Genomic DNA, 26,256 nt, shown 5'->3' with positions numbered 1-26,256 from the left:
AAATTAGGGATTGCTTCAGAAATTCTTCCAGGGTTTTTTCTAGGAATACCTTCTGGAATTTTTCCAGAAATTCCACCAAGAAATTTTGGAGTTTTTCCTCCAGGAATCACTACAGATATTTCTCTAGGAATTCCGCTAAAACTCGTCCAGGAACTTTTTCAGGGATTTTTCCAGAGATTTCTACAGGAATTCCTTCAAAGATGTCTCTTGAAATCTCTCCGTGAATTTCTCAGGGGATTTTTTTTTCAGAAATTTCTCCTAGAGCTTCTCCATAGATTCCCCCAGAAATTCATTCAGAAGTTGTTGAAGGAATTCCTCCAGAAATACGCTCACGGATTCCGCCAGCAATTCCCAAAGGAGAACCTCCAGCAATTCCTCCAAGATTTTATCCAGGAATATCTCCAAGAACTATTCCAGGAAATTCTTCAGGAATTACCCCAACAATTTCATCAGGAATTCCTCCAGAAATTTCTCTAGGAATTGATCCAGGAATTGCTCCTGGACATCCTTCAGAAATTATGTCAACAATTTCTCCAGGATTTTTTCCAGAAATTCTTTTGGAGATTTTCTCAGAAATTCTTCCAGAAAATTCTCCAGGAATATTTCAGGGATTCCTCCAGGAAATCCTCCAGAGGATTCTGCCTGGAAATCCTCTAGGGATTTCTTCATAAATTCTTCGAGGAAATTCTTGGAGGAATACCATCAGTAATTTTTCGGGGATTCCCCCAGGGACTTCTTCACAAACTGCTTCTAGGATTCCCCAGAGATTCCTTCAGGCATTCTTTCAAGGATTTATCCAAGAATTCCTCCAGAAATTCCGTTAGAAATTCCTCCAGGATGTCAGGAACAGAAAAATAATAGAATAAAAATAGAATTCTCCCAGAGTTTCTCTAGAAATTCATCCAGTAACTCTTCCGAGAATTTCTCTTAGAGATTCCTCCAGGAATTCCCAAAGAAATACCTCTAGTAATTCCTTCAGGTATTCCTCCAGGATTTTATCCAGGAATTTCTCCAGGAATAACCCCAGTAATTTCATCAGGAACTACCCCAGGAATTCCTCCTGGACATCTTTCAGAAATTATGTCAGCAATTCCTCTTTCTCCAGGAATTTCTCCCGAGATTTTATCAGGAATTGCTTCCTGTTTCTTCCAGATATTCCTCCAGGAGATTTCCCTCCTGAAGGGATTCCTCCAGAGATTTCTCCATGAAAAATCTCTTCAGGAAATTTTTTGAAGATTCCTTCAGGAAATCCTCCAGAAGTTTCTCCAAAGATTCTTCCAGGAAATTCTCTAGAGATTTCTTCAGAAATTCTTCAAGAATATTCTCCAGGAATTCCTGCAGGAATTTTTCAGGAATTCCTCCAGGTATTCCTCCAGGGATTCCTCTAGATATTCCTCCAGAGATTTCTTCACAAATTTCTTCAAGGAAACCCCCTGGGATTCCTTCAGGAATTCCTTCGAGAATTTCTCCAGGAACTCCACTCTCCACTAGAAATTCCTCCAGGAATCTCTCAAGGGGTTCTTTCAAAAATATAAAAATAACAGAAATAGAAACAGAAATCTCTCAGAATTCTTCTGGAGATTCCTCTAGATATTCATCCAGTAATTCTTTCAAGAATTCCTCTAGAGATTCATCCAGAAATTTCCACAGGAATACCACTATGAACTCCTCCATTTATTCCTCTGGGATGTTACCTAGGAATTTCCCCAGGAAATTTCTTCCGGAATACCTCCAGGAAATACCCCAAGAATTTCTTCCAGAATATTCCTGGCATCCTTCAGGAATTATGCCAGCAATTCGTCCAGGAATTTCTCCTGGAAATCCTCTTGGGATTTCTTCAGAGATTCTTTCAAGAAATTCTCCAGGAATACTTTGAGGAAATTTTTCAGGGATTCCTCCAGATATTCATCCAGAGATTCCTCCAGTAATTACTTCAGGGATTTCTCCACGATTTTTTCGAGGGATATTTCCAGAGATTCCACCAGGGAATCCTCCAGAAATTCCTCCAAGTGTTCTTTCAGGAAATCCTCCTGGAATTTCTCAAGGGTTTTTTTTCAGAAATTTCTCCAGCAATTCCTCCCAGAGTTCCTCTGGAGATTTTATCAAGAATTTCTCCCAGAATTCTCCTAGGGATTCCAAGAATTCACCCAAAAAATTGCTCAAGGAAATTCTCCAGGAATTCTTCCAGGAATTACGCCGGGAATTTGCTCAGAAGTTTCTACAGGCATTCCTCCAAGGATTCCTTCACAAATTTCTCTAAGATTTCATATATGAATTTTTAAAGACATTTCTTATGAAATTTTACTAAGGATTCCTGCCGTCCAGAATTCCTCCAGGAATTTCTCCAGAATTTCCTCCAGGGAATCTCTTCAGAAATTTCACTAGGTATCCCTCCCATAATGTATCCAGGAATTCGTACAGGTTTATTTTTTTAAATTTTTACAGGAGTTCCTTCTGGAATTCAAAAATTCAAAAAATTCTTAAGGAATTTCTCCAGCAAATAGTATTGGAAGATAAATGGAAGCATACAGGAACCAGGAAATTCTAGGTTTATCCTCAAAAGAGTTCGTAATTTACAAAAGAGTTCAGCTATAATTTCTGGTGAATGTTTTGTAGACATTGACAAAAAAATCAGAGCAAAATATTGCACGAGTAAATAAAAATCCTTAATCTTCCAGAAATTGGCCATCGAGCCAGCACCACGTTGATTTGTGTAGATCAGGCGAGTTTTTGTTAACGTATTGTACAAAATACAACAGGGTTAAGGGTTAAATAAAGCTTTTAGAATATAATGTTATTATATTCAATTTCATCGTGTTGCGTTTACTTAGTTATAAAAGCTAGTAGGTACATTTTTACTAAGGGTGCTTGCCCCCCCCTGACCGAAAAGCTGGCTACGCCCTTGTTTGCCGCTACAAAAGTCGCGCTGAAGACCGAGATAAGGGCAAGCAAGAAGGTCTGCCTTGAGGGTCTATGTCAGAGTGCCAATGCGGTCAAGACGAGAGGTGCAAGGGCTCGTGCACAGCACTCATCGAGGGCCTTTTTCCGCGCCATGATCCTAGTACTTGACCTCCTTTCGAAGGACAGCAGGGGACTGGGGCTGACGATGAGGAGAGGGCCACCGATGTGGAACTTTTAGGGATAGCATAGTTCCTTAACGTAGGTACGGGCCCAGGTCCGGATGGAGTTCCGGACCTGGCCTTAAAAGTAGCTATTGCAGAGGCTCCCGAGATGTTCAGGACTGCCAATGCAGAAATGCCTGGATGAGGGAGTATTCCCAGAAGTATGCACACCGAGGGTGTAAATTGTTGATTACTGTCCACTCGATCAAGGTTGTGGAGGCGTGGATGAGATCCAGGAAACTGGAGTTGGCTCATCATAAAACTGAAGGGATGGTTGTGAACAACCGGAAGTTGGAGCAGCAAGCAGTGATCAGTGTAGGCGATTGCACTATCACGTCGAAGCGCTCCGATAAACACATGGGTGTGATGATCGACGATAAGCTTACCTTTGGTAGCCACGTTGATTACGTCTGCAAAAGAGCCTCCACCGATATACCTAGTCTTCACGTGGCACTGTCCAATATAGTCCGCTATAGTCTTCACAGTGGCACCGGCACTGTCCAATAGCTGGATGATGTCCAATAGCTCAGCGGTGTACGCCAGTAAGCGCAAGCTTCTGGCTAGTGTCGCTACGTCCATACTAAGGCATGGCGGTCCGGCTTGGGGCACGGCGCTAAGTACCGAAAGCTACCGTGGTAGGCTGGAAAGTATAGGCTAATGGGTCTGAGGTTTGCGAGCACGTACCTTACCATGTCATACGATACGCTCTGCATCATCACTGGTATGGGGCCTATCGGCATCCTTATCAGGGAGGACATATGTAGAGTGCTTCGAAATGCACCGCACAAGAGGCATACGCAGGACTCCCAGGATGGCCTCGATGGTCAAATGGCAGCACACGTGGGACAGTTCCACTAAAGAGGAGGTGGCGCGTGGACTCGGAAATAGGCTTGTTGAGACGCTTTACAGGAGGTGGTCCAAGAGATCGGAGTCGGCTACGTAGATCATACCGATTCCGGCGGTAGAAATCGCCTGCAGGGGCCTCGGGGAAAACATCCTGGTAGCGTTTCTGTTGTGGCGTCGCTCTATTGGGTTGGATCCGAGCCCGCGCGGTTGGAAAGGGGTCCCCGACAAGGTCGGCTGTGTGCTGACTGATGGGACCTTACTTACGGGAAGATCAAATCACTGTGTACGCGGTATCAGTTCTTGATACTTGCTGTGCAGTTGAAAGCATGCGTAGTTTCGATTCTGTCTGCTTTTCGAAGACAAAGGGAAGGATAAGAACCACTCTGGAAACTGGCTAAGGGCCAGCACAGCATGCTACCTTGGAGGACTCTTCAAATCGAGTCATCGATGTTCGTTGCTGCAGGCTACGCAGCTAACCTTGAGGGTACGATGTGCACTAACTCTTCCTTGAAGCAATGCCTTCTTGGCGGTTCCGGGGAGACGAAGGTCCTGGCTTGTACTTTTGTTTGACGGTCCATAAACCCACACTGGACCTCGCTGTTCAGGTGTCTGTTGAACGGATTATTCCCCCATGGTTTAGAAAAAAAAGGAGGCCTAATTGTAAGCTGCACTTACAGACCTTTGCATACATGTGATGTTTTCGGAGGAGATAAACTCAAGCCAAATCGTTTAATAATACTTTATAGTTTCGCTTTCTTTAAAAATCTTACAGTTAACAACGATCAATATATTTACTTATATCTAAAACTATGCGCTATTCTAAATAACCAAACCTATAGATAATATGTACAAATCACATTCTTCTGATCATTTCCACGTTCAAAGTGCCTATGGGGACGTATGCTACCCCGTTGATCCTAATAATCCTACACAATACATCTCGCAAAGCTATACGTTGAAAAATTTTGTTTGCATTGGAAACGCTTAAACTAGAGGTACTACCTAATGTTAGGTGTTTGTGTATGTGTTTGTAGATGTACAAATATCACTTTCGGGCCATTTTCAAAGATTGTGCTAAGCTGGGTCTTATCGACTGTCCCTTGTTCGGTTTTGGTTCTAGCTCTCGGCTTATTTACTGTGTTGTACTTGCGATTTCTTTTTTCATGATTTTTTAAATCACCTCTAATTGGTACTTCTTGATATACATATTTTCAGGATTTTAGTTTCAGTTTGGGTTTGCTTCTTTGGTTTTCTGTGAGTGTTTGTGCGACCGTTGAAACGCATGAACGAATAAAAATGATCTATGGGCTGCGCCATGAAAACTACCATGCGTCTCCATTACCTGGGCTACACTGCTGAAAGCTTCCAAATGAATGCAGTCCGCTTTTGGGATCAACCTTCATCGGAGCATAGAAATTATTTCGATGAGTGAGCCTACCCAGAATCATCATAAAATGGGAAATAAATGTTCGCGAATACTACTGCTTCCTTTCTATTCCACCCGGATGGATCAACACCCTTTTTTATAATCGCGTTTTTATTCAACGGTCGCCCAAATCCTCTATTTTGCACTTTTCCCGAGTCGTAAACTTCCGATTCGTTCCGCCATCCTTTCTGCCATCTAGGTTGATAGGAAGTAGGAAGGAAGGTACATCTTCTAATTTGGTTTTGCAGTGGACCTACTGGTTTAATGGTAAATAATAACCTTATGGCTTTGTCGAGATTCTTTCTAAAAAATATGTATTAACGCTCACTGGATTGTACTCTTTGGGATAGCAAGGATTCTGCTGGTTTGAAAGCTTTTTTTCCGCCTGCGATTACCCACTACACGCTTGGGATATTGCTTTTCATTCATTTGAAATATGTTCGTTCATACTGTACTTTGGTGGATAGGCTGGTGAAGTGCCGGAGTTGCTTTCCAGATCTAGTCAAGTGGAATGGTTTTGCGCACTCAATTAGAACTCTTTCTCGCGTTGTCGGTCGTATGAATGCGGACTAGAATGCTCTTTAACAGATTTTATCGTTTCACAATTGGCATTTGTTGTTGACAATGAGTGTCAGAGTACCTAATAAAATGCTGGACTCGTTTTGGATTGAAATTTTCATGGTGTTTCTTTTTGGTGCGATAAACCATAATAGCTGTCTGGTTTATTAGAGAAGTGTAGTGACAGTCTCCTGGCAATGACAATAACAGTTAATGTGATAATGTACTAGGGCGCCTTGCACAGTCGAAAAGTGAAAGAATGGGTTCCCTCAAAAAAAAAAAAGAACCTATTATTTGCATAGATTACTCATTTTCGGTAGTACAAAACTTCGCCCTTTCGACGATTTGTCCCTAAGCCGATGACAAAACCTCATTGAAGACAAAACGTCGAAAGGACAACACGTTGAAAAGTGAAGTGGGTTAAGGAATTGCTGAAGGAATTTCTGGAGGAATTTTTGAGGGATTTCTGAAGAAATTCCTGGAGAAACTCTTGGAGTTATTTCTGGAGGATATCTGAAAAAAAATATTGAAAGAACCAATGGAGGAATCCATGGAGAAATATCTGGAGGAATCATTCCTTTAAAAATTCCTGGAGGAATCCATAGAGGAACTCCTCGAGGAATTTCTGAAGGAATTCCTGGACGAATTTCTGGAAGATATTTTTTTTTAAATTTTTGAAGAATTCGTGGATGAATGCCTGGAGGAATTCCTGTAGTTTCTGGAGAAAATCCTAAAAGAGTTCCTGGAAAAGTGCCGGGAGAAATTCTTTTAGGATTTTCTGGAGGAATCTCTGTAGGAATTCCTATAGGTATTTTTGGAGGAATTCCTGAAGAGTTTTTTGAAAGAAATAATGGACGAATTACTGGAGGAATTCCTGGAGATTTTTTTTGTGGTATTTTTGAAGAAAAATGTATGAGGCTCCCTGGAGGATTTTTTTTATTTAATTAATGACACTATACACCGAAGAACATTCGTGTCAGTCCTGGAGGAATATATGGAGAAACTTCTCCAGGAATTTCTGAGAATGTCATTGATGAATCCCTGCAGGAGTTCCTGAAGAGACTCCTGGAGAAATTTCTGGAGGAATCCATGGAGGAATTCCCTGGAGGAGTTGCTGGAGAAATTCCTAGAGGAATTTCTGGACAAGTTATGGGAGAAATAATTTTAGGATATTCTGGAGGATTCCGTGGAGAAATTCCTGGAGGAATCGCTGGAGGAAATCGTGGAGAAATTCTGGCAGAAATTTCTAGAGGATTTTTTGAAGGAATCCTTGGAGGAATTCCTGGAGTAATACCTGGAGGAATATCTGGAGGTATTTCTTGTTGGTAAAAACAGAAAACACAGCGAACGGGGAATTTACTAGAAATTTGGGAGAAGCCAGCAGAAGAACTAAAACACGCGAAACTAACTATAACGATACTTTTATTGAAGATCAAATTACAAAGTTGGCATGTACGCGACGAGTAATTGAATTGTACTGAAATAACGGGTTTCTCTCCGCTGAGCAAGAAAGGGAACATATATTTGGGCAGTTGTGAAGTGGTACGCCGATGCATTCTCCACCTTTCTGGAGGAATTTAAAAAAAAAAGATTCTTTGAACAATTCCTGGAGGAATCCATGAAGAAATTCCTGGAAAAACTTCTCGAGGAATTCCTGGAAGAGTTCCGTAAGAAATTCCTTTAGGATTTTCTGGCAGAATTACCTGGAGGAATCTCTAGAAGAGTCTTGGAGGAATGCTGGCAGAAATTCTTTGAGGTTTTTCTGGACGAATACCTGGAGAAATTTTTTAAGAAATTTCTAGAGAAATTTGTGGAAGATTTTTTGAGGAATTTCTGTAGAATCTAGAGGAGACCATGGAGGAATTCCTGGAGAAATTCCAAGAGGAATGTGTGAAGAAATCCATAGAGAAATTTCTGGAAGAATTGTTTGAGAAACTTCGAAAGAAATTCATGGATAAATCTCTGGCGGAGTTCCTGAGTTCCTGAAGAAATTACTGGGAAAATTTCTGGGGGAATTCTTGGAAAAGTTCCGGGAGATTTTTCTTTAGGATTTTCTGAAGGAACCCATTGTGGATTTCCTGATTCCTCCAGGTAGAAATCTTGGTGGAATTCTGGCAGAAATTCCTAGATGATTTTCCAGAGGAATACCTTTAGCATTGCCCTGGTTGAATTCCTGAAGGAAATTCTGGAGGAATTCCTGGAGGGTTTTTCGAGGAATTTCCGGAGAAATTTTTTAGGCTTCCTGGAGGAATGTCTAGAGGAATTCCTCGTGGAATTTCTAAAGGAGTTCCCAGAGGAATGGTTGGAGTTTTTTTTTTTAGAAATTCTTGAAGAAATTCATGAAAGAAACTGAAGAAATTCCTGGAATAGTTCCTGGAGAAATTCCTGGAGTAATCTATGGAGGAATCCCTGGAGAAATTTCTCGAAGAATTTCTGGAAGGAATTCCTTTAGGGAACCCCTCGAGGAATTTCTGAAGGAATTCCTTTAGGGTTTTCTGGAGAAATTCCTGGAGGAATCCGTAGAAGATGTCTTGGAGGAATTCTGACAGTAATTTTTTGAGGATTTTCTGGAGGAATACCTCGATGAATTTCTTTAGAAATTCCAGGAAAAATTTGAGGAAGATTTATGGATCGATTTCTGAAGAATCTGAAGGAGTCTTTGGAGGAATTATTGAAGAAATTCCTGGAAAAGTTCCGGGAGAAATTTCCTTAGGATTTTCTGGAGGAATCCCTGGAAGAAATCTTGGAGGAATTCCGGCAGAAATTCCTGCAGGATTTTCTGGAGGAATAATTGGAAGAATTCCTGGAGCATTGCCCGGGTGGTATTCCTGAAGGAATTTCTGGAAGAATTCCTGGAGAAATTTTTGAGGAATTTCTGAAGAAATTCATGGAAGAAACATTGGAGGAATTCCTGGAGGCATTCCTCGAGGAATTTCTGAAGGAATTCCTAGAAGAATTTCTGGAAGAATTTTATGAGAAATTTCTGAAGAAATTCATGGAGGAATTCCTGAAGAAATTCCTGGATAAAAAAATTTCAGGAGGAATTCTTGTAGGAAATTCTGGGGGAATTCTTGGAGCAATTCTTTGAAGAATTTCTGGAGAAATTTTTGAATCTTCCTGGAGGAATGTCTGGGAGAACTCATAGAGGAATTTATGAAGGAATTCCTGGAAGAATTTGTGGAAGATTTTTTGAGGAGTTTCTAAAGAAATTTATGGTCGACACTCGGAAGGAATTCTGAAAAAAAAATGCAGCAGAAATTCATAGAGGATTTCCTGGAGCAATAATCCTTGCTGGAATTTCTGGCGGTATTACTGGAAAAATTTCTGAAGGAATTTTTGTACGAATTCTTTGAGGTATTTCTGGAGAAATATTTGAGGATTCCTGGTGGAATGTCTGGAAAAACTCCTCGAGGATTTTTTGAAGGAATTCCTTTAGGATATTCTGGAGAAATATGTGGAGGAATCCCTAGCGGAAATCTTGAAGGAATGCAAATAGAAAATCCCAAAGGATTCTCTGGAGGAATTCTTTGAGGAAATTTTGCAGAAATATTTAAGGCTTCCTGGAGAAATGTCTGGAGGAACTTCTTGAGGAAATTTTGAAGGAATTTCTGGAGTTTTTTTTTGAGGAATTTCTGAAGAATCTCTCATTCCAGAAGGAATTCCTGGAGATTTTTTTGGAGGAAACCATGAAGAAATTCCTAAAGGAATTCCTCGGGAAATTCCAGGAAGAATTCCGGGCGGGATTACATTAGAATTTTCTGCTGAAATCTGTGGAGGAATTATAAATTGAGCAAATACGAAGCAGAATCCTTTAAGGAATATCAGAATGTTGAAAGAATTTCTAGATCAGTCTCAGAATAAATGGCTGAAGACATCCCTTCGAGAATTTCCAACGCAGTCCTGAAGGCATTTCTGGAAGAGTTCGTGAAAGAATAACTTGATGAATACCTGAAGCGACCAAGCACTGTCCATAAATTACGTAGACTCGTTTTTGGCCATCTTAGCCCCCCTTCCCCTCGTAGACTTTTGTGCATACGAAATTTTGAAATTTGTATGGAGCGTAGACTTTGGCTAGATCCCTCATCACGCCCTAAGAGTCTACGTAGTTTAAGAACACGCCCTCATCGGAAGCATTTTCAAAGTCTCTGGAGACGGGAGAGTTTTTTAAACGAATATTAAGACGATTTTCTAGTGGAATGTCAGAAGGAATAAGGAATTCATAGAATACTTTTTCAACGAAACCATAAACAAAAACGAAAAAATCTCCTCAAATATTCTTGGGAGTTGGCCAGCAAATTTTGCAAAACAAATTGCTGATTTTCAGCACAATTTGCTGAAACATTCAGAAATTTGTACTGATAGCCAGCAAAATGGTGCTAGATTTCAACAAAATATTACTGGAAGTTTTTTAATTCGTTTAGCTGCTTTTAATTTGCTTTACTTATTGGTTGCAATCCTGGAAGAATTTATGAGTATCCATGAAGCATTTTTAAAGAAATCCTTAGATAAACTTCTGAAGGAACCTCTAGACGAATTTCTGAAAATCCTTTGAAACATTTTGTAACTCACTCCTAAAGGCTTTTAAATAAAGCATCACTTTTTCTTTGGCATTTGGAAGTACTCATTTTAACTTTCGATCCCTATCGCAAAATCCATCCAAAGTGTTTCGATTGAATCCTTGAAAGATTTTTGGAATAAATCCCTGGGAAAAAATATTTTATCTTTAGGCTACCTTCTGTAAGAAATCACAGAAAATTTCCTGAAATTCCTCAAGGGAAAATTTCTGAGAAAAAAACTCTAATTTTCAAAAAGAATCCACGGAGGATTTTCTCAAGAAATCAATTTTTTTTTCAAGAAATGCTGTGAGAAACCTCCAATGGAATCTGTATAGGAATTTCTGAAGCATTTCCTTAATAACATTCTCAAATAAATGCTTACAGGATTTTTTGGAAGAATTCGAACAGGAATTCCAGACGAATTTCTGAAGGATTATTAGAGAAAGCTCCAAATGAGGTTTAATAAAACTCATTGAGAAATTTTCGAAGCAATCCATGCAAGATTTTCTTCAAAAATTATTTGTGAAATTTTCGGAGGAATTTCTAGGGAAATATCTGCAGGAATCCCTAAAAACAGACGATTTCCTTAAATCCAGAATTATGCGAAACACTCTCAAATTCGAAAAGGATCTGCTTTTTTCAAGTATGGAAGCGCAAAACAATTAAAAATTAGGGTAATTCGCTAATTGTTGAACACTACCCAAATGTTGAACAGTTTCTGAATATTTTATTATAAATCTTACTTTAGTAATTTTTATCCAACGTAAACGTATGATGTAGATGCATATACATGTAAGTCACGATATTGCTCTAATTAATTTACAAAATTATACATATTTTATGTCAAAAAAATTGATTGAAAATTTAGTACCGCTGATGACACGAAAACTACACAATTCTTAAGATTAATGTTAAGAAATTGTTGTTACGAAATAAGCTTTGCGGGCAAATCAACCACAAATATCAAAGGCACACCATAGTTACAAGAACTGGATGGATGTCCCTAACAGTTTAACATTGTTTAAAATCATACTTTCATTGTAATTTAATTTGAAAAAATATTTTTCTTATCACACTATCATTATGCATCCATAATCCAATTGTTGAACACTGGCATAACCTACGATGTTAGCATGACTGCTAGAATTTTTTTTCACTTTACCTAACCGTGCATTTCATGGGGTTCCAAGGGCGTTCCAGGGATGTTCTAGGGGTGTTCCAGTGGGCTTCAGAAAGATTCCAGTGGTTTTCAATGGGTTTCAAGGGCATTCCAGAGTTGTTCAAGAGGAATTCAGAGTATTAAGGGGGTCCCAGTATTTCATGGCGTTCCAGGAGGTTCAGGAGCAACCCACGTGTTTTCAAGGGATTTCAGGGTAGTTCCACGAGTTTTTTTGGGGGTTGAGTGGGTCCCATGGGTTTCCAGAAGTGTTTCAGGGGCTTTTAAATGCATACTTTTCTTATGTCGTTTTCGATTCCAATCAAAACTTTTCAGCCATTTTTGCATCTAGTCATGTTTAAATCGATTTCAGTCCACTAGAGCTCTCTTCAAATGAGTGATTCCTTGTCATTTAAATGAATTGTCACTAGCTCAGACTAGCTGGGCACAAAACACGAAAAACCCGGAAAAAATCCGCCAGAGTGAAAAAATATCGGATGTCGGGTCAAAGTCGGGTCAAATTTTATCAAATGTTGGACCACTGTTGGACTCACATCGGATAACTGTTGGGTCTATGTTGGGTTTGGTGGCCAAAATAAAAACAGATGAATGATAGGTTGATGTCGGGTTATACGTCATCAATTACGAACAAAGCTTCAACCGTTCAACAATTGGCGAGAACCGTCCAACATTAGGATGAGCTAGCTTAAGGAAGCGTTCAACATTTGGGTTACAGACTTCCCATACAAATGTTCTATTTTCTCTTAGAAAATGGAATTTAAGAGAATACAAATTCAATGGACAGTATAAGGGATGAGTAGATCTAGACGATCACTGGATATTTTTCAACTAAAGTGGAATTATGCACGGAAAAAAGAACGAAAACCAAAATGCCTGTACTAACCGTTCAACAATTGGCGAATTACCCTACATGGGCATTTTTGAATTTCAAAAATCACAAAAGTGTTTTTTAAGAAATCATACCAGCGTTTTTTATTATTTTAGAAGGAAGCTGTTACGATCTACCATTAATAATTTTGATTTATATAAAATTAAATACTACTCGCCAACAATTATTGTAGCTACCCTACACCTACCATGCACACTACACTCACACTCGATACGATCGCCGAAAACGGATCGATCGTCCAGCACCACACAGATCGAACACACAGCAGCACAGTTAGTTAATAAAAGCAATTGAAATAGAACGCACGCTTCTTTTAGCTATCTCGTCGGTTGGCCAGTCCGAAGTGACCAAATCGAGTCTAATAACCCCATCGTCGTCGTCGTTTCGCATAGTGAACCTTTTCGCTAGTGATTTTGAACTGTTTTTCCTCCTACGGTTGTGCATTTCTTCCGTCGTGATCATATCACGGAGCGTACCACGGGTCAGTGTCGCGAGTGACCATCGTAATCGTGAACAGAAGCAATTCTCACACTGGAAACTGACCCGCAAAAAAAAATAAAATGAAAAGCTTATTCAGCTTATTTTTATGTTAACCTTTGCGTCCTGATGTATTTTGCGTACTTAAATTTTGATGTTCATTTAACTCTATTTTCTTGAACTCTATTTGGCGGAACAACCGAAATTTACTACCGTATCATAAAATGCACGGGTTGGTCAAGTAGGATGATCGGTTCTGCATTTATGCGGAAACCCAGTGAGGTACGACGGTTCGCCAAAGGAGGTCGCTTTCAAACAATATGATCTACAACAACATTTATGCTATGTTTTTTTTTAAATTAATGGCTTACTTTCGTAAGATCGATCATTGCTGAACCTAAATATGGTCTAGAATCTCTTAACGAAGTGTGTTTTTACGAATTGGAATCAATTTAAAAAATGGTACGGAGATGGAATCAATTTAAAAAATGTTACGGAACGCCTAAATGTATGCAATGACTTGTAATTTCATGTAGAATATAGTTAGAACAGGTTAGAACTGTTGTGTCCAAGATTTGTTAATGTAAATTTCTAATACAACTCAAAAAGAGAAATAAAAAACAAAAAAAAAAGCTGTTCATGATTTAATTGCAAAATTCAATGCGTGCAGAAAAACTATTAAAGTTACCCCGTTACCTCGGACTCCGAACAGGCCACTATAGCTTCAAATGACCTTGAAGTATCCAAAGATATGAATATTAGTATGGGACAAATATCAAATTCTCGCTCCAGTCGACTTTTTAGATTCCATTTAGGTCCCATATGAACTGTGCAAAATTTCAGCGCGATCGGTGAAACTATAATTTAGCGCAAGCGTTTCAAAGTTTTCATAGGATTTACTATGGGAAAAGTTACACTTTCAATCAAAAAATCCCAGAGGTCGCCCTTTGCTCCTTAATTCACATCGATCAACATTTCTTGTAGAAAAATCATTTATGAAACTTTCCTTCGAAGACTGCAAAACGATTGGATGCTTGTGGAAAAAGTTATTGATTTATTACCGATCAGCGATCCAACGAGCGGCTTTTTGTTTTGTTTTATTAGCAGCACTGTAGCTGCTGCCTTGGCTGCTGCTGTTTCCGGGGGTGGTGATGCCTCCCGCCACCCCATGCAACAACGGCAGCAGCAGTGCTGCTGATAAAACAAAACAAAAAGCCGTTCGTTGGATCACTAATCGGTAATAAATCAATAACTTTTTCCACAAGCATCCAATCGTTGTGCGGTCTTCGAAGGAAAGTTTCATAAATGATTTTTCTACAAGAAGCGTTGATCGATTTGAATTAAGGAGACAAAGGGCGACCTCTGGGATTTTTTGATTGAAAGTGTAACTTTTCCCATAGTAAATCCTATGCAAACTTTGAACCGCTTGCGCTAAATTATAGTTTCACCGATTGCGCTGAAATTTTGTACAGTTCATATGGGACCTAAATGGGATCGAAAAAGTCGACTGGAGCGAGGATTTATTTTTTCCATACAAGCGGGTCCCATACTAATGAATATTTTATGATTCAGATGAAAAAACTTATGTTTTTTTATAAGATCTGTAAAAAAAAACTACAAAAATGTCTCATTTGGCCAACCGACGTACCCCACTGGGTTCCCGTATAAATCCGAATCCGGCCATCCAACTTGACCAACCGGTACATTTCCATCGAATTCGGAGCCGAATGAACATCAAAAAATGAGTGCTCAAATACGTCAGGCATGTAAAGGATAATAAGAGCACAACAAATTGGTAGAGCCTGAGTAAATTGAGCTGAATACCTAGATGAAAATAATGGAGGACAAGAATTTGATGAAAAGTCAACAGCTATAATACACAGTCCTTACTCTGGAAGCTCTGATTGACAAGGACGAGCTCTACGCGAGTTCGCTTGAACGCGAGTACGACCGCTGCACCAGCCACGGTCATTATAGGAGACCTAAATGCTCAAGTCTACCGGTAAGATTGGAAAGTTCAGCGCCCACCAACTGACGGACGAAAACGGTCTACTCATCGATTTCATCGCCTACCTACTAGAACAGGGGTTCCCAACCTTTTTGAGTTGGCGACCCCCTTTAAGAATTGACAAAAAATCTGCGGCCCAATGAAAATGTTTAGAAAAAAATATGAATTAAATGAACGAAACCGAGTTTTTTGGGTACAGTGACGTAGTCGGAAAATTACTGTGTCCCATGATGTCATGTACATTCAATTTAAGCCGTAGCTGAAAAATAGCGGCGCAGCCGAAAATTTTTTCTTCTCAAGGCGTTTTATACTGAAAATTTATTCCTCAAATTGTGGCTTTTGGGGGTGGTGGTATACAAAATTAGAAATTGGTATAATTTGCACAAAATAGAATAAAAATTTAACATTTTGTTTGGTAACATCGCGGCCCCCCTAGACTGGCTCCACGGCCCCTCAGGGGGCCGCGGACCACCGGTTGGGAACCCGTGTACTAGAACATGGCCTAGCATCTTTTTTCAACACATAGAGATCACCACAACAGACGGTTCCAAATCGTTCTCATTCATGGATGGCACTTCTACGACATTATCAACGTCAGGGCCTATCGTGGCGCTAACATCGACTCCAACCACTACCTGATGATGGTTGAGACTACCGGTCTCCGCCACGGTACTACCTAGAGCGATTGAAGCCACCGGATGAAGCTCCAGGATACGCGCGGAATCTCGAGGCAACATTGCTAGACGAGGACAAGCTCGATTTGACTTCTCTAGAGGACTGCTGGAATACAGATCAACGGCGCAGCGGAGATCCCCAACGAGTACCGTCAAGGCACCATTCACCGTGGATCTAAGAGGATTCGGGGCAAATAAGCCCGAGTAGAGGAAAAGAGCTCAATAATAGCATATTTTGATATAGAGATCAAAAAGTGATATGGGTTTGATTGACATAAGAGATAAAAGATCTAAAAATAAAATCAAAAATTTACTCCTGGAGCATCATCATCAAATCATATTTAGATTTTGTAAGATCTAATAAATAGCAGCGAGCTATTTATATGATCTTGAAATATCAAATTTTGATATTGTTCAGATGTTCCAGGAACATTTTTCAGATATTATTTTCAGATCTTTTATCTCTTATATCAATCAAACCAATATCATGTTTTGATCGTCAGTATTTTACCTCTACCCGGGAGGGCTGTCATTTGACACCAGTCTTATAAACATTGTTGGTGTAGCTTTTAATTGCCTTCATTATAGGTTAAAACTAAAGCAATATCCACAGAAGTAGAAAATTTTTCACAAAATTTGGTGATATAGTACAATTAGTAAAGGGTAGTAGGGTCGCCTAATTCCGTGGTAGGTCACCATTCACCGTGGTAGTAGGAACCCATTCACCGTGTATGATAAATTTTATTCTACTTTGTTTAAAAATGATCAAAACAACCCAGCCAAGGGAATTCTCTTCGTTTAAGTTCATTTCAAGTAATAACTTGCAAGATTTTATTAGAAAAACGAATGTTCAAATTTTCGATTTTTTCTAGATATATGGGACAGTATGGGGCACGGTGAATGGAGACCATTGATTTTTAGGATACCCATTTACCGTGCCTTTTTGTTTCAATTAAAAAGTACGAGTAATCGTACTTTCTTGTTAAATTTACTTCGGTAATGCAAAAAAATACATACCTGATATGTGAATTTAATTGCTTCTTGGTGGAATAAAAACGTTACTACATATAGTTTATCGCTTAAATCACCTTAGCGCAGTTTTCGTTTTTTCACTATGAATGCAGTGAACGAACAGAAACCCGCTTCATGTAAACACACTTTAGTGTCAAAATGATACTTTTAAATGTTTCTAATAAGCGTTTTGACATGGCAACAATACATTAGTGTTGTATTGGTGAAATTGAAGGGAAATTGTCATATTATTCAATCATAATATGGAAATAATGAAAAAAAATATTCGAAGGCACACGGTGAATGGAGCCCCCCACGGTGAATGGCACCTTGACGGTACGTGGAACGAAGTCGGTGGAAGAACGCAGCACGGGCGGTAATGCTGCAGCAAGGAACCAGGTAGAACATGGAATCTACAAACAGAAGCGTCGGCAGAAGAATCGCCGTCTGGTCTGTGAGAAAACGGGATTTCTGTGACATTCCCAAGAAACACGAACGTTCTACCAGAAACTCAACGCATTCCGCAACGGCCTCGTGATAATCGTGACGTGAGTCGAAATCTGTACACCCGCCCGCCCTAAATGCGAAACGGCAAAGGCCGAACTGGTGAAGAATGAGGTAAAAACATACTACTTGCTAGTATATGGAACTGAGCTTGACAGGATTCGTCTAGGAAGCACCGTTACGATAGACGGGGAGGTGGTGGAAAAAATTAGTTTACCTTGGATCCTTACTAACGGCTGGCAACAATGTCAGCCGTGAAATTCGAAAGCAACATCGGTGGAAGTCGTGCCTACTACGGGTGCCGCACCATATAAAAAAACACTTAGGGTGGGGCGGGGCAAGATGGGTCACCTAAGGATGCATCACCATAACTTTGTAAATACAAATCGTATTGGTTTGTATTCGTCCGCTACTCTTCAATACACTAGTTAGCTATGCTAAAAGTAGATAAAAAGTTTATTAAACACAAAATATGATGTTAAAAAAGCAGTTTTAAAAAGTGATCGATTTTGCGCCGTTAAAAAAGGGCGGGGCAAGATGGGTCACCTTTTAGGTAATTCACATTTTCTCAACGAAAAACGTCAAAATATAAGATTTGTTCCGCATTCATATATGCTTCATATCCATACTGAGTAAACAAGAGCTACTAGTAAACATTTTATAAATTTATTTGGAATATAAAAAACTTTACGATTCGAGTGGTCCTCAGGCGACTTGAAAATCGATGTTTTCACTAAAAAATTATCATAATTTTATGTTATAATTTTAAGCGTTCATTCCGCTTGATTGAAGTCAGTTATGAGATAGTCTTGTAATAAAAAATAAATAACTTTTGAATGCTCCAAAAATACGTTCAAAATTGAAGGTGACCCATCTTGCCCCGCGGCCGTTTATATGGAGATTATATGGGATGTATCGCATAAGAAAAATGACTAAAAACCATTTTATTTTTCATTTCCAATGAGGATGAATAATTTTTCAATCAATGCCCCAAACTTTTGCATATTCATGCTGGTCATCTAACAAAATTATTAACATAATCAAAACATGAGTAATGCGCCCGAAAATTGCACTGACCCATCTTGCCCCGCGACCCATCTTGCCCCGCCCCACCCTATATAACCGACCGATGGTTCACCATGGACATAAGAGATGGAGCATGCTCTAGGAGGATCTGCAAGCACTCGGAGTTTTCGAGCGACGCGTGCTAAAGGACGATATTCGCCGCCGTCCAGGACAAAGAAGTATGGCGGAGAAGAATGAATCACGAGCTCGCAGCACTTTACAGCGAATCCAGCAGGTGGTGAAAGTCGGAATACGGAAACGGTGGGGAAGCCATGTTGCAAGGATGCCGGGTAACAACCCTGCAAAGTTGGTGTTTGCTTCTGATCCGTGCGTAGGTACAAGGAAACGTGAAACGCGAAGAGCATGATGGGCGTGATCTGAATTTTTTCCTTTCACGTTTTCGAACTCAGGGCATGGTTCTAAACTAGAAATGACCATTAGCTGACCGAGTTATAAAATGCTGTACACGGCGTGTGTATGGGAAAGGTTTATAACAAAAAAAAATAGGCATCGTCAAATTTTTCGCTATTCGAAAATAGAGGCTTTTAGCTTTCATTTGCGCGGTCCCTCAAAAAAATCCACCGAGGGATCGCGAACAAATTTTTCAGAATACTGTTTTTCCCCATACAAAATGAACGGTTCCAAATTAATCCCTATTTCTACTTAAGGACAAGGTATTTGGAGTACATAGCTCAAATTTTCTAGAGCACCGTTTTCTGGAACCGTTGAACGGATATGGCCGAAAATGCATCATGCTGATTGTTCAGTGGTTATCAACAGCGTGATGCTTTTTCATCCAAATTCGTTCAACAGTTCCAAAAAACGGTGCTCTATAAAATTTGAGCTATGTACTCCAAATACCTTGTCCTTAACAAACATACCCAATTTTTGTATGAAAAAGTTCTCCCGATGGAATATTTCGATGTTGGGCTTGAATGAAAGCTAGAAGCGTCAACTTTCACGTAACGTAAAAATTAGCGATGCTTATGTTTTTGTAATAAATTTCTTCTACCAGACACACCGTGTGTAAACTCTTATTATGGGCCCAGAAGAAGCTGCCATCTATGGTCATGAGACTTTGATCATGCTCGATAAGGGCCTCCTAGCACTTGGAATATTCGAGCAACGAATGCTAAGGACGATCTGTGGCGCAGAAGAATGATCTCGACTTTGTATGTTGAGAATCAGAGCGACGACACATTGTTAATAGAAACCTATCAACAATTTATTGTTTGTTATTCGATGAATCTAATTCTGATAGAAATGGTCCACTGTACGGTATTAAACGAACAAAGGTTGTTGAACTTTAGGAAAATTTCAAATTCTATTTTTACTATGGGTAAATTGGTCACGTCGATGAAACAATCCTATCGCGTAACCACCATCGACAGGAGGAAAAGCTTCAACGCGCTCCGGTCGCTCCGATTTCCACTTTTGGGAACTAAGCGGATCGTGGTCACCCTTGTGGCCATCGTCCGCGTCATCGCTTTCGGTAGCGACGATGCCGCTGATGGTGCTGGTGATGATGCTGACGACGGTTGCTGTTAAATACACGTTTCACGCTTCACACTGCCTTGACTGGTGCTTTTATCGCTTTCGTAGCCATTAATTAATTGCTGATTTGGAGTGGCCGGATGCTGATATTGATGGGAGTCGTTGCTGCTCGGTCGGTCAGACGGGGATAAGTCGTTCCGGATAAGGGGCGATTGTTTGCTGGCTGCCAGTTCGATTGACGACGACAGGCTGCTGGTCGAGGCCCGAGACGACGTGTCGCCCGCCGCCGGAGGAGAAGATGCGTCGGAAAGATTGTTTTCCTTGCTAATGCTGCTGTCGTTGTTGTCGGTGAGGGTGATGGCGGTGGGGGTGGTTCCGTGGTTGTTGGTGCTATTTACATTGTTTATGAGGCAGCCCGTGCCACCGTTGATGCTTATCAGGGGTACCTTGAGAATGTTTTCGCCGCCGGTGGTGACGGTGGTCATCGTGGTCGTGGTGGACGACGTCGTCAGCGTTGAGGCCGACGTGGTGTAGCAACGTGCTCGACCGCTCAGCTTGTTTTCCAGCATGACCACGACGTCGGTTGGCATGTTGGGCGAGAGCGACGAGCGGCTTCCCGGAATGTGGCCACCCATCTGTGAGGGGAGAGCAGAGATTGAAGACAGATTTGTTAGAAGGAAGTTCAATATTTAGAGCGCTGCTGGGAATGTACATAATTTCTGGAAGATATGATGATCCGCAGATTCTATCTTTATGATTCTTGGTTTTACTGGGTAATATCTTTTCGTTTTTTATTATTCAGTCGAGCTTAGAGACTACGAAACTGGAAAATGACTACGATGTAAAATTTTCTCCACTGATTTATTTTGTTTCATGCAGGAATTAGTTGAGATATTTCACTAGATATTTTACCGAAATTTCTCAAGAGATTTTATTAGGAAATCTTGTATAGATTGCTTCAAAACTTCTTCCTTGAGTATCTTTAGAAATCTTTAAGTTTTTATTTCAGAAATGCTTTGCTTGCGAGATGCCAACAATTCCTTCGGAGAGATTTCGCAGAGAATTCTTCCAGGAATTTCTTTAGGAAGTCATAGTTTCCCTTACTTAGTCCAAAAGATTCTAGAGAATTATCCCAGAAATTAATTTAAGAACACCTTCATAGAGCCTTCCATAGATTCCTTTCTTCTTCTTCTTCTTCTTCTTCTTGGCGTAACGTCCTCATTGGGACAAAGCCTGCTTCTCAGCTTAGTGTTCTATGAGCACTTCCACAGTTATTAACTGAGAGCTTCCTCTGCCAATGACCATTTTACATACGTATATCGTGTGGCAGGCACGAAGATACTCTATGCCCAAGGAAGTCAAGGAAATTTTCTTTACGAAAAGATCCTGGACCGACCGGGAATCGAACCCGTCACCCTCAGCATGGTCATGCTGAATACCCGTGCGTTTACCGCCTCGGCTATATGGGCCCTCAATAGATTCCTTTAGATTTTTATAAATCCCTTCCAAAATTCAGGTCAGATTTTTTTCTACGGTTTCTTTGTAAACGATCGTTTAGAACATGCATGGACTGCTTCAAAAATTTCTCTCGGATTTCCTACAAGAATTTATCGAAAAATTCATTCAGAGAAAACTTCCGTGGATTAAGCGTCTTACAGGAATCCTTACGAGAAGTCCTTCAGGAAATCATTCATGGATTAATTATTTTCAGCGATTCCTTCAGAAAATCAAAAGTGTAGAATTCTTCCAAACATTTCTCTAAGGATTTCTTTAGAACATCTTCAATAATTCTTACAGAGTTGAGCAATTCTCCCATCAACACGCTCAGAAAACCGTTCTGATAAACGTGAACAAACAAACGCAAATATGAGAACAAGCAAATATACACCGTGAACTGGAACTAGTTCCAGCTGTCAATATGGGCGTTCTAGAAAACGTGAAATCTAGTTCACGGTGTACATTTCTTATTGTTGTTATCGTTGCTATGCATAGTTCCCGTTCGTTCCCGTTGCCGTGATTGGAAGTTCACATATATCGGAACGGTTTTTTTGCGTGAATTAGAAATTCCTCTGGAGATTGCTCCATAAATTTATTCAAGGTTTTTTTTTTAAAGAAATTTTAAAGAAATCTTCAGAAATTACTCCAGAAATTCGTTCTTAAAATCTACCGAGATTTTTTACAGAAAATCTTCCATCGGGTTCTTCTGAAATTATTCCAGGGATTCTCTAGGATTTTTATCTAGGTATTATAATATGTTCAGATATTCTCTCAAAAATTTCTCCAAGAATTCGTTTAGGTAAATTTCCATGGGCTCCTGCTGAAACTCCACCCGAGATTATATCAGATTTTTATTCTAGATATTCGTTTAGAAAATCCTTCTGCAACTTGCATAGGAATTCCTTTAGAGTTTTTTTAACAGAGATTGTTACATACATTCTTTCAAATATTATTTTATAAACTCGTTCAATATAGTACTTTTTTCAGAAAATCTCCCGAAGATTCCTTCAGAAATATGTAAAGGAATTTCTTAAAGAAGCCCACCAGTAGTGATTTGTTCAGAAATTGATCAATGGATTCCATTAAAAATTTCCGCAGTAATATGTCAGGAATTTCTTCGGGAATTCCTCCATAAAATCTTGCAGAAATTTATTCAAGGATTACCCCAGGAATTCCCTCCTGAAGTTCCTAAACGGATTTTTTAAGAAATCTAGCTATATGAATCTTTATTTGGATTTCTTTTATTTCTTACATGAAAAAAATCAGATATTTAACTAACTATTTTTCTGAAATTTCACAAAAGATCGTTTGAGAAAATGCTTGCGTAAATTGCTCCAGAAATTTTCCAATGAATTTCCTTAGAAATCTTTTGATCATTAGGCCGATGCAAATATTTAATTTGTTTTATGTCACCCCCCCCCTTCAAAAATCTCAAAATATTGAAGGGGCGAAAAAAAAACATGGCGTCTCATGACTCCATTTTCAATAGACAATTTTTTTACAAGCAACTATTTTTCAATAGTTGAAAAATATTTTTTCAATAGTTGGTAAAAATTCCAATTTTTCAATAGTTTTTTTTCGTTTGTTCCTTATTTATTTTTGTCCCCCCCCTCGTATCTGATGAGAGGTCTCGGACATAAAAGAAAAATAATATTTGCATCGGCCTTACTTCAAAAAAAAAAAAAAAATAGAATATCCATGAATATTTTCATAAATTCCTCCATGGATTCATAAAAAAAAATCCTTCAGAGACATAATTCAGAAATTTTTCGTACTTTTCCTTCAAAAATTCTTCAAGAGAATTTTTTAGTAACTATGCCAGAAATTCCCCCGGAGAGATTTCTCTGAGAATTCTTCCAGGAATTCCTCTGGGAAATCATATGTTCCTTTAGAATGCCCTTTAAAGTTTCTAGAGATCACCACATAAGTGATTTTAGGCGCTCCTTTTTAAAACCTTTCTTGGAATCCTTCCGAAATTGCTCCTTGGATTCTTTGAGTTTGAGTTTAGAAAGTCCTTCAGGAATTCTATTCAAGAAGTCTTCCATCGTTTCTTTGTGAAAGTACTATTAGAAAATCTTTCACGGACTGCTTCAAAAATTTCTCTACGATTTTCTTCAGAGAATTTCTCTAGAAATACCTTCCATGGATTTCATCAAAAATTCCTCAGTAGTTCTATCAGGAATCTGTACGAGAAGTCTTTCAGCAAATCATCCATTCATTCAGAATGATTTTCAGCGATTCCTTCTGAAAATCAAAAGTTCAGAATTCCTCCAAACATTTCTACAAGGATTTATTTAGAAAATCTTCAACAATCCTTAGAAAGTTACCTTAAGAAATTCTTCGTGGGACTTCTTAAGAAATTTTTCAGGAGAATCCTTCAGATTTTGATTTATTAGTTTCCTCCATGAATTTATCCAAGGATTCCTTTAAGAAATCTTCTATGAATTCCTTCTAAAATTGCTACTTGGATTACTCTAAGAATTCGGTAGTAAAATCTACCAAGATTTTGTACAGAAACTTTATCGGTCTTTAGGAAATTTCTCCTGGGCTTCCTTCAGATATTTCCATAAATATTTCTCCTTGAATTCTTTCATGCTAGCTTCCATGGACTCCATCTGAAACTGCACCAGACATTAGTTTAGAATTTTTTCTAGGATTTCGATTGAAAAGTACTTTGAGAAATTCTGTAGAGATTTTGGAGAGTTTTCCACAGAGATTGATTTGGAAATTCTTTAATACATTCTTTCATACATTCTTCAACTGGTTTCTTCAGAAAACTTCCTTCAGAAATTCAAGAAGTGCAGTGTTTTGGAATTACTCTACAGGTTCCAATGAAAATTCGTGCAGGAATATGTCCAGGAATTTCTTCGGAGATTTTTACTGAAAATCTTGCAGGAATCTCTTCAAAAATTCTTACATTATTACATTCAGTGGTTCAAGCAGAGATTGAGATTCATGCAAGAGTTCGTACACAGATGCCTTCAGGATTTCTTCCAGATATCCCACCATGTTTTATCAGAAATTTCTCCGGATTTCCTCGGAGGATAACTTCAAGAATTTTTCTGTGGATTTTTAAAGAAATTAATGGAGAAATATTTACTAGGCATCTCTCGACAATTTATTCGAAAAAAAAGTCAAGCCTTTTCTTAGGGATCTTTACAGGAGCTTATCTAGACGTGTCTTCACGAATTCCTTCTAAAATATATCATAACGTTCTATGAATACTCTCAGAAAATCCTCCATAATATTTATCTAAGGATTTCTACAGGAAGTTTCCTAAAAATTGTGAAATACATTTTTCTATGAATTCCCCCAAGGGTTTCTCGATGAGTTTTTTTTTAAATTTGTGTTCAGGAAGTTTAAGGTCGAATTCTTCTGAATTTTTTACATGTATTCTACTGGAAATTTCTTCACAAAATTCCTACAAGGATTTTTTCAGAAAATTCGGATCAGATTTCTCATGAAATTCCTTCAAAATTATATCTAGAGACATTTGAAGAGCTACTTCAGAAATTTGAGCAAGGGATTTCCACCATGTTTTTTTTTTAAAATTCCTCTTAGTTTTATTTTTAAATCCTACAGAGATTCTTCTGGAAATTCTTTCAAGTTTTTTTTTCAATAATTCCTTGAGAAACGGCTTCAGGAATTCCTTCAGGAATTCTTGCGGAAATTTCTACAAGAATTCTTTTTAGAAATTGCTCCTGTGGTTCCGTCAGAAAAGTCTCCTGGGATTCTTTAAGAGATTTCCGCAGGAATTGTTTCCTGTTTTTCCAAAAATTGCACAACAAATATTAGAAAAATTCTTGAAAGAAATCTATAAGCAGTTTTTAATGAAATCCATGAAGAATTGCCAGAAGGAATTTCCTTAAAACGGAGATTCTTAAAAGAAATTTTTTAAAATTTGCTGGAGGGAATCCTGGACAAACATTTCCGAAACAATTTCTGACGTTATCTCTAGAGGAGGAATTCCTGGATAAATGACTGAGAGAATACTTCAAGAAATTACTTAAGACACCTCCTCATTTTTTTAATTTAATTGTTTTTTTTTTTTAATTCATGAGAAGCTGCAGAACGAAATCTGAAAGTAAACCAAAGGATAAATTATTTGAAGATTTTTTTTGAGAGATACCTGGACAAATCCGTAGAGGATTTAATGAAGAAATCTTTTTTAACAATGTCTGACGAAATACGCACAAAATCTACAGACAAACGTACTGGCGAAATTCTTGAAGAAACTCTTCTGAGGGATCCTTAGAATATTGTTTAAACTTCTTTAAAAATCCCTGAAATACTGGAGAAATTTCTGAATATTTTTTTGCTGATAGATAAATCATAAATGCCTACAAACAGATTCTCCAGAAATTTCTGAGATAATAAGGAGAAGTGAAGATGTTCCTGAAGCATTATCGGAAAATTTATTGAAAAAAAATCTCTGAAGAAATGTCTCAATGCAGTCTAAGTAATTCCTGGAGGAATAGCTGGAGGAACATCTGGAGAAGCCACGGAAGATACTTGAAGAAAAATCTTTTGTAATTTTTTAGAGTAATTTGCCTGAGAGAATCTCTTAATGAAGAAACCTATGGGGAAATTCCAGCAATAATTTTTGAAGGAAAAGTCTAGGGGAACATCTAAAATAACACAAGTTTACAAAATAAAACGAAAGTCGTGAACTTCTGTCAACGACCAAAGTTTTTGAAGCACAATTTAGTGCTGATTTCAAAACCGACCTTCAAAAAATTTTAAGTAGAACAGTTTTTGAGTTTTAGCTCAATATCGAGTTTTGTAACTTTTCAAAATATGTAATTTACTAAAATTCAAATATATTGCGTTTTGTTTAACCAATTTTAGATCTTTTTCCATAAATTAAAAGCTGAATACAATACCATTTGAACATCTGAATACAGGTTTTGCATCAGATTGATGAAATTCAAGATATTGGCGAGTTTTAGGGA

General features: G+C 38.7%; 1 protein-coding gene across 6 annotated transcripts in view; it reads right to left on the bottom strand.

Moving 5' to 3' along the window:
* Positions 1 to 14,375: 14,375 nt before the first annotated feature.
* LOC109416018 (neuropeptide F receptor) overlaps positions 14,376 to 26,256 on the bottom strand; it is a 410,464-nt gene continuing 398,583 nt past the window's right edge. For all 6 annotated transcript variants that reach the window (XM_062859327.1, XM_062859331.1, XM_062859332.1 and 3 more), the window contains one exon: positions 14,376 to 20,442. In XM_062859327.1, coding sequence (XP_062715311.1) covers positions 19,858 to 20,442 — 585 coding nt within the window. In that variant the 3' untranslated portion in view covers positions 14,376 to 19,857. The remainder of the gene's footprint in view (positions 20,443 to 26,256) is intronic.

This window comes from Aedes albopictus, chromosome 3, assembly GCF_035046485.1.
Source record: "Aedes albopictus strain Foshan chromosome 3, AalbF5, whole genome shotgun sequence".
Lineage (NCBI taxonomy): Eukaryota > Metazoa > Arthropoda > Insecta > Diptera > Culicidae > Aedes > Aedes albopictus.
Note: the sequence above shows the minus strand (reverse complement) of the source record. Positions and strands in the feature narration are given on the sequence as shown.